Raw genomic sequence first — 9,713 nt, forward strand, 5'->3', positions numbered from 1 at the left:
GTCTGGAGGAAGGTGCCTTATCGGTGTTAACTCCGGCATCCTCAGCATCTAACCCTAACTAGCGCAGGATGGATGGATGGAGGAAGGGGTGGATGAACGAGTACCTGTGGACTGTCTCCTTGGGTGCACTCTGGTTTAGAAATAAAAATCACTCTGTGGAGCGAAAGCACATTTCAACGTGTCCGCTGAGCTGCTGGACCCCTACGAATCCCCGCAGCAGACAGTCACTGCACCTCGGCCGAGGCCGGGCGCGGAAGCTTCACCAGGATTGCGCCACAGCCGGCGGCGGGGAGCGGCGACTGCGCCTGCGCGGCGCGGGCGGGGGGCGGGGCCCGCACCTTTTTCCGGAAGTCGGTGCGGAGCCGGCGAGAGGACGCGGCGGGCGGGCTAGAGCGACGCGGCCCGGCCGGATGGGGGCGAGCCGGCCATGGAGGACGAGCAGAGCTTCTTGGATATCTGTGGCGGCCGCCTGACCCTGCAGCGCCGCTACTACTCCCCTCCTGTCGGGAGTTCTGCCTCAGCTGCCCCCGGCTCTCGCTGCGATCGCTCACCACTGTCACCTGCACCGTGTGGCTAGTGGCCTACGGGCTCTTCACCCTCTGCGAGGTAATGGCCGGTCGGCCCCTTCCCGCGGGCGGAATTGGGTCCTGGGGGGTGGAAGGGTCTTTAGGGTGTTGGGGTGGAAGTCGGCTCTCCACAGACCCTCCTCCCGTCATTGGACTGGAGAGCGGCGAGGCGCTGGTTCTGGGGAGGCCATTCTGCTGCTGGACAGCGCTTCTCATGCCGTTTACTGAATTCTGCACTCCAGTGTCTCATCCCTCTTCCAGGTCACACTGCTCTGCATCGTGGTTCCACCCGGCATCCATCCTGCCCTTGCACGGCAGCCGAAAACTTTAGCTTCCAGTGCTCTGTGTAGTACACGGTCATAGTAGTTTAATTCCAAGGGTTCAGAGACCTGTTAAGTGATCGTCCTCATTTATCATTTTCACTCAGAAGTATCGCTACTAACAATCTTTATAGTCTTCAAAAACTGTTTGCCTCCATAATGTGTGTGGCATGTGTGTTTACACACACACACATTACTTAAAAGCATGATAGCAGCTTTTATAGTTCTTCCTAATCTATTTTTCAAAGCAATCTAACACCCCTTCAAACCCCTCTCCTGATTTTAGGACTTCCTAAATAATTATGAGATTTCTGAAATGGGTGATTTCTAGGTTCAATTTCCAGATCATTTCTATGTTCTCTGAGACTTAGTTTTCACATTTCTAAAAGGGGATATCTGCCATACTAAATCCTCGGTGAGGGTAACGTACAGTAGCTTTGTGACAATTATCAAAAGAATTATCCTTTTGCTGTTTTCAGGATCAGTTCTAGTTTCATAATGCAGTGCTGTGACTTGAATGTTGATTCCAAGAGTGATCTGAACAGAGCTAAGTACAGCAGTGCTGTATATTTAAGTTATTGTTTCCATTAACATCCATTAGCTTTTTTTTTTTCCTGGCCATCAGAGCATATTTCAGAGCAAGGTCATTTAGCATAGGTATGCGCTAAATTAAAACTGCTCTTATTTATACCAAATTGTATCCTAAGGTTGTTGAAATAATGAGTAAGTTGCCAGGACAGTCCTTTTTCCTCTGCCCTCCTTCAGATTTAATATATATTTGACTTTTAAAACTAGCTTGCGTTCTGGCCATATGGCCATGTAAGGAGGAGAAACATATTTATTACATGCCAACCAAGTGCCAGACTTTACTAAATGTCTCACTCAACCTTAGAAGTAATAAAAAGCCAAGAAGGAGTAATAATTTATTTTGTAACAAAGAGTAATCATAGCGCTAGTAAGTGGCCATACCTGGGCTTCAAACCCACTGCTGATGCTGAAACTACCATATTTTAATGTATCCTCCTTGGAAAGGGTTGGCTTAAGCAAAATTTTTAAGAAGTTTGTTTTTATGCCAGCTCCTTTTTGTACCTCATCTTGGTGTACACCCAACAAGTGCTTAGGACTCAGTGATCTTATCTGTCTTTAAATACCATGGCAACACTTCAGGGCTATGTATACCACAGTTTCTTACCTTTTCTCTTATTAAGAACTATTCATTAAAGTAATGACTGAGTAAGAATGAGAAATCTTATGAAGGAATTCATTCAAACATGTAGCGTAACTTAAACAAAAAATGAATTGCTAGAATTTTATTTTATTTTTTTTTTTTAAGAGCATTGTTTTTTTTTTTTTTTTTTGTTTTTTTATTTATACAAGCACTGGGTACAGTCAGAAGCGGGAGGGTGAGAGAATTCACCAGAGCCAGAGCGGGGAGCAGAACAGGCAGAAGGACGAAGTACACTGCTGAGGGGAGCAGCGGGCGGCAGGAGAGGTCTGTGCGCCATGTGGGACCCTCTCCGGTGGCCGGGGAGCAGCCGGGGATCGAACCGGCGCTGCAGAGGCAGCGGGCAGCTTCGCAACCCAGCGTTCAACCACTGCGCCACCGGGGAGGCCCAATTGCTAGAATTTTAGATAGAAAAAGAAAGTATGATAAAATTCAAGTAGTAATCCTAACTAGTGCTGACCAGGTGATTACAAGATTCCATTTTGGGGGAGACCAAAATTGTAATAAAGTCTAGCGATGTGGGCTTAGCCTAGGTGACTCCATTTTGGGCCTGTTGTCTCTTTTTTTTTCTATACAAGCACTGGGTACAGTCAGAAGCGAGAGTGGGTGAGAGAATTCACCAGAGCCAGAGCAAGGAACAGAACAGGCAGACAAACAAAATACACTGCTGAGGGAGCAGTGGGCGGCAAGAGAGGTCTGCACGCCATGTGGGACCCTCGCTGGTAGCTGGAGATTGAACCGGCTCTGCGGAGGCTGTGGGCAGCTTCGCAGCCCCGCGCTCAACCACTGTGCCACCAGGGGAGGCCCTGTTGTCTTGCTTTTAACATATCCTTCTTAGTAATTGCTTTTTGGAAATAAAGAAAAAACATGGAAGAAACATCAATAAAACCACTTTCAACCTGAGAACTATTAAAAGCTTATGTGTCTTAGAAATCACAGCCATAAATAGCTACCATTTTTCTGAGTCCTTAACATATCTGTCACAACCCAAAAACAACAAAAGAGCTCCTAAATTATAGGGTCTTTATTATTTAACAAAACGAGAAGTCAGGAGGTAGGAAGATTCCAGAGGGATCTAGAAGCTCATTTGACTTTGGTTCTTTTCCTCTTGCTGCTCTTCCACCCTTGGAATCCTCTACTTGTCCTCAATCTAGCCTTCCACATGGACTGGCAGAGGCCTTAATAGTTGCAGACATCAAAACCTCAGGATGAAAGGACCATCTCTTCCTCACATTTTTTTATTTATTTTTAAGATTTATTTTTTATGCATACAAGAACTGGGGTGTAGGCCAGAGGTGCCGGCCAGGGATCGAAATCGTGCTGCTGTGGCTGGTGATAGCTTAATAGCACGGTGTCTTTAACCCCTGTGCCACCAGGGAGTCCCCCTTACATCTCTTTTTAAAATGGACTTATGTTTTCTAGAAGTCTCTCCAGGAGATCGCCTTTCCTGTGTCATTGGCCACAGTTGTTTCCTGTGCCCATTTCTAAACTAGTCACTCTAGGAGCGGGGACAGTCATGATTCATGCCAAACTCTCCTGCTTCCTAGTAATAGTACATGCTCCCTGGAAGGATAGAGTCGTTTATGCTATATTGTGTTTAGCACTTTATAATTGTTTGATCTATGATTTTGCACTATATGTTCTCGCGAGGGAGCATGGGAGATAATGGTCTGTCCTTCAGTTGTAATTTTGGAAGAAACATTTGAGACTGGTGATGGGTAGTTTGCTGATGGAGATCCTCCTCCCCAGACCAATCCATTGCTCTCTGCTCTTATAGCACAATAGAGCCCAAACAAAAGGGATCTCCTCTTTCTCCATGCATGTACCTCCCAGCTGCTCAACTGAGAGTACAACAAAAAAGGCTTTTTCCCACATTGCCATAGTTAACTTACTAAACAGTACATAGATGCCAAGGACCACTTGGTAATCTTACTGCCTGTGTCTGGCTCTCTCTTCAGAACAGCATGATACTCTCTGCTGCCATCTTCATCACTCTCTTAGGCCTGCTTGGCTACCTCCATTTTGTGAAGATTGATCAAGAGACTCTGTTAATCATTGATTCCCTTGGCATCCAGATGACTTCTTCCTATTCATCAGGCAAAGAAAGTACCACCTTCATTGAGATGAGCAAAGTGAAGGATATCGTCATTAATGAGGCTATTTACATGGTAAGTATTTAGTTGGTAAGCAATGTAGACCTCTCTGGAGCAGGCAGCTCTCTGTGTGTTTGGATATAAACTCTTAATAAAACTTTAGTATTTGATGTTACAGAATTAAACTTAAAGACTGTTCTAGTACTTCTGGTGTTTCCCTTTTCACTGGCATATCTGCAAACCATATAAATGAAACTTTGAAGACACATCCCTTTATTTTGAATGAGACACAGTAGATTTTCATGGGTAGGAAATCAGCATTCCAGTTTTTCTTTAAAAACAACATTTTATTTTATTGAAGTAATACTGTTTTACAGCACTATGTGTGATTCAGAGGTATAGGATTACACTTCTTCAGGTGTGTATCACCAGCCATGTCCACTACCAAGGCATCCAAGGTTCTCCAATATAGTCCATTGTGCTCCCTCCTCACTGTGGTCTCTCTTCCCCAACCTCTTCTGGTAGCCTCAGTTCTACAGTTGGATTTCTAGGGTTTGTTACTGGTTTGGCTTTATCTGACCCTTTGGTTTCTTAGTCCACATTCTACATAAAAGTGACATCATCCAGTATTTGTCTTTCTCCTGAATTACTTTGCTTAGTATAATCTCTTCCAGTTCTGTCCATGTTGTCACAAGTGGCAAGATTTTTTTTTTTTTTTTTTTAATAGCTGAGTAGTAGTCCATTCTTTAATACACCACATCTTCCTGATCTGCTTATCTGTCTTTGGGCACTTAAGGTTTTTACATAGCTTTGCTATTGTCGTATACCCCTTTGAGTTAGTGTTTTTGTATTCTTGGGGTAGTCAACTAGACGTGAACTTGATGGATTGTATTTCAGCTTTATTTTGTAGCTCAGCTTCAAAATAATCTTTGGTTGTTTTATTTTTATTTAAAGGATAAGAATCTATATTTTTCCTCATTTCAAAAGCTTACCAAGTGGTTTATTACTTAACCGTTTGTGAGCAAGTTTGGAGAAAAAGAAAACAAAAGGAGTTTTCACTTAATTTCCGTTCTTTGACTTATTTTCTTACAGCAAAAGGTGATTTACTACCTCTGCATATTATTGAAGGATCCGATGGAACCACACGGAATATCCCAAGTAGTACCTGTCTTCCAGGTGAGCACACAACACTTAGGTTTCTTCAAAGAAATCCTGTACCTTTCCTCTCCTATCCGCATATACATTGCTACTTATTTTCAGTAGGAATGTAAACTTTTATTGTCAAGATTATTCAAGGATACCTAACAACTATTTTTAGTGAGAATAAAGAGTTATTTTAGAAGTTCCTTTCTGAGGCAGATAAGTTTTCAGAAATATGAATTCATACAAAGTTTAGAGGGAAAAAAATCAAATATGTAACAACTTGCGCCTTAAATCAGCATTCGTCTATTTTTACTATCAGTCCTCCATTGTATGATTTTACATGGATGTTACTGATCTACACAGAACTGCTATACATTATTTTGTGTATTGCTTTTAAAATCTAACATGTATGTTTTTATGAATCTGCTTTAACTATATCACATTGAGTATCAGATACAACTATAAATCATGTCCAGGTTTTTTTTTTGTTTGATCTCTTATGAAAAAAACACAGAAATTAATAAATTTCTTCATAGGAAGAAAAGACCATATGCAGTTAATACTCCATCACTGCCTTTCTTTTTTCACAAAGGGTTAAAAATAGCAGCAGCTAAGATAAAACAATTTTTTTTCATAATTCATAATTATTTTATGAAAACTTATGAATAGTTTTGTAGATTTTTTTCACAGTGTTTGAGATTTGACTACTGAGATTGGACAACTTTTGAGAATTTGTATTTTTTTTTTTTACAGTCTTGGCTAACAGAATTAGCTCCGTTAGAGTTTAATATGTAGGTAAAGGCATTTTAAAGTTAAATTTGTATCTCTTTAAATAATACTTTTCATATTTCCTTCTGTTACCTGCCAATATTGCTTGTTTTAAATGATCGGTCTCTTTGTCTACTCATAGAGTTTAGATACTGATTGTGCGTTTGTAACAATTCACATATTTTGGGTAATGGTCTTTTATTAAATATGCTTTCCACATATATTTTTCCTATTCTGTGGCTTTTCTTTTACTTTTAGTTGTATTACATGTCACTGTTTAATGATTTTCTAAATTTGCATATTAAACTGCCCTTCTTGTTTCTGGGACTGTTCCATAGCTTGTGATACTTTCTGAGAGGGTCTGTCCTTGTTATACCTTGTGCTTGCTCTTAGATGGAGATTTCTTACATGTCGTTCATTTTTGTACTGTGTTTGATTTCTCCTCTCGAATGTTGGCTCCATAAGATCACCACCACCAAGACACCCGTGAAGCATCACCAAAGACTCTTTTGCTCTTCCCTCCCATTTTGACCACTTTCCCTCCCCTTCCCCTAATGAAGGTCTCTAATTTAGAGAATGCCTATTAGTTTTGTCTTTTTTTTCCCCCTGATCCCTTGTATGGTTTCCATGTTCCTCCTATAAGTGAAACCATCTAATATTTTTCTTTTTCCTTCTGACTTATTTCACTGAGCATAATCCCTTCCAGCTCCATCCATATTGCTGAGAATGGCATATCTTTTTTGATTGCTGAGTAGTATTCCATTGTGTATATAAACCACATCTTGGAGACCATGACATTTTGACAAGATTAAAAAACTGTCTTCTGAGCTCCTGCTTCAGAATGTACAGGGTGGCCTGTGGGCCTAGTTTGGAACTCCTAAGAAGGTGCTCTGAGGCCTGAACTTCCTGCCCCTCTGAGCTCACACCTGTGCCACTTAAACCCCTTGCTGTGGGTGAGATTGAGGTTGCACGTGGACGCAGCACCACTAAGCACTCTCTTACGTTCATCTTGACTCTGCATTTCTCCCCTTTGGAATTCAGAGTGCCAAGCCCCGGCTGGACTGCTTGACTGAAGTGTACAGGAGCTGCCAGGAGATCCTGGCACACCAGAAAGCCACATCAACAAGCCCCTGAGTCCCAGCATACAGAAGGCCAGTATTGTCTTCCATGGGAGATGATTCCTAAGCCATAGTGGCTGGTTATTTCTGTATTCTAGACCACGAGCTGGACACAGTCCTAGAAACCAGTATGGATGCAGTGAATCGAAGAGCTATAGAGCGTGACTGGAAACCTAACTCATTGTGTGATGTTGAGCAAAGGATTTATGTGTATTTGAGTGTTCCCCTTGTAAGGTTTTGCCTACTTTACCAACTGAGGGGAGATCTTAAGAAATGATGTCAGAAGTACTGCTGACGAAGAGCACTTTGTGAAATTCCTAAGCACATTTAAGTTTACTATTTGTTGAAATTTGTGAAACAAGACATGGGAAACTGACATCAGCTCCCCTGAGAAAGTTATCATTTCCAACTGCATACTCCTATATACAAGTGAAGAAAAAAAAAAGTCAGGCCCTCAGGTACTGGTTAGCAGGAAGAAATGTCTTACAAAAGACTAGTCTCTGTCCACCTAGTTCCTGGTTGTGTACAGGGTTAATTTATGATGACTATCTTAATAAACAGATCTCCTTCCAAAGCATACACAATAATTGCCTGGTTCACAGACAGCTGCTTTTTATTGACAGACATGATCATGGCATTTCAGTTGTGGGTGTCAAGCACATTAATACTCTTCTGTTACTCAGCATTGTCAATAGTTTCAAACGATTCTTGTGCCAAGAGAGATAAGTCAAAGAAAGAAATTTGACTTTGTTTTCCAGTCATGTTAAAAATCATGCAAACACGCAAGCTATAAAAGCCTTTGTTCATAAGGCAGTTTCTTCTGTATAGAATTAATGAACTAAGGGAGGATTCCTGCAGGATTTGGAAAGGAAAGCAGGTGGGGAAAATAGCTTGACCCCCAATTCAGTATGAACACAGCTCCGTTTTTGCTTGCTTTTTCTTTGGAATCTAATTATTTTTTAACTCCAGGGTAGGTATTATACTCATTGTCTTTGAAACACTCAAGATGTTATAAAATCAGATCTGTAATCCTTGTCTTTTACATCAGTTCCAGAGGGGTTGCCCAGGAGCCTGAAGTACATGTAACTTGTTTGAGGTAGAAATGTCTGAGCTAGATCCAAATTCTGGGGCAACAGGAAGGAGCAGAAATGGCTGAAAAATTGCCAGCCTTATAAAGTCAAGTTCATTTTAAAAGGCAGACACCATGTGCTGCCTTTTTCATCATGCTTGTCTGTTGAAAGGGTGAGAGGAAGGTTGAGCAGCTGGGCTGTTCAGATTAGTTGCATTGCAGCCTTGCAGTTTTAGCAGTGTGTGCTACACACATTGTTCACTGTTCGGGTGAAAGGCTTGGTCTGGGCTGCTAATGCTAAACCCACAGTGTTCTGCACTTTATTGACACATGGTAACTATGAAATAAAACTCAGCATCTCTGATGTTGGAAAATCAGAGTATGAATCAACTCTTTCGTCTTTTTTTCTGTTAGGGGAGGGTGGGGACAAAGACCATCTCATCTGTACTTGATAGGTCTAAGTCTATGAAACAAGGATATTGGTATCATCAGGAAGTGAAAAAGCTTTCGCTTTCTTTCACCTGATGCCCTTAGGCTACAACAGGTATCACATACGTGCTCACTGCCCTTGAACATTCCCAGCAGAAGTCTGCCAGAAGTCTTGAGGAGAAAATCCAGGCCTATGAACCTGAATGAATCTCGTTTCTGATTTATCTTTGGTGGCCTTACAGAGCAGCAAAAAGCTGAGTGCATCTGCTTGTTATTTCAAAGGGCGGGGAAATGGATATCGACCACTTTGTCGTACAGTAGCGAGCACAGTCTTCACTGAACCCTGTCTAGCTGTTAAAACGGGGCAGGGAGAGGTCAAGTTGGACCTAGCCCTTGCTCGTGGACAGCATGTGGTGCCCATTTGGGCTTACAGTCCAATGTGAAGGAGGGGAGGACAGCTTCTGTCTCCATGGGACAGCACCTTGCTCTGCAAGGATGGGAGCTGCTAACCCAGGAGGGGTGCTGCAGGCACAGCTAGGGAAGGGAAAAATGAATATTCCTTTTTATCCAGCCCTCTGTACTTTTCCCATCTGGGAAAGCAAGTCCAGTTTAGAGAGTTTACTAGGCTTTTGTCACAGTTCAGGCGAATTAAAAATTTTAGTCCTATCCTGTTCAGGGATGTTGAGAAAATTTCAAGTATAAATCCCCACACAAGGACCATATATATTATATACATAAAAATAACTAGCTTTCCTGAGAGTATCAGTGGAGACGGTTCTGACTTATGGCACTGACACCCTCAGTAACAGTGGACCGTCCCAGCCTGTGTCTAGAATCAGGCAGCATCCAGAGCTCAGTATTCCTGTGAAAGAGACTGGTTTTACAATGAGTCTGGATTTTTACAAGTTGGGCTCTGAAACATAAGGCACATAGAGGACAAAAGCTGCATGACACTGAAAAATACACACTTCACAGAACAGAT

General features: G+C 42.1%; 1 protein-coding gene across 1 annotated transcript; it reads left to right on the forward strand.

The window, feature by feature from the left end:
- Window positions 1–392: 392 nt before the first annotated feature.
- LOC119237867 (phosphatidylinositol N-acetylglucosaminyltransferase subunit H-like) lies at window positions 393–7,314 on the forward strand. The gene is given in 5 exon segments (XM_037501711.1): window positions 393–491; window positions 494–606; window positions 4,070–4,279; window positions 5,297–5,380; window positions 7,157–7,314. Coding segments are annotated over 5 exon segments (564 nt in total). The 5' UTR covers window positions 393–427; the 3' UTR covers window positions 7,250–7,314.
- The last annotated feature ends 2,399 nt before the right edge of the window (window positions 7,315–9,713 follow it).

Source organism: Talpa occidentalis, unplaced genomic scaffold, assembly GCF_014898055.3.
Source record: "Talpa occidentalis isolate TD23 unplaced genomic scaffold, MPIMG_talOcc4v2.1 talOcc4.1062, whole genome shotgun sequence".
NCBI classification, from domain to species: Eukaryota; Metazoa; Chordata; class Mammalia; order Eulipotyphla; family Talpidae; genus Talpa; species Talpa occidentalis.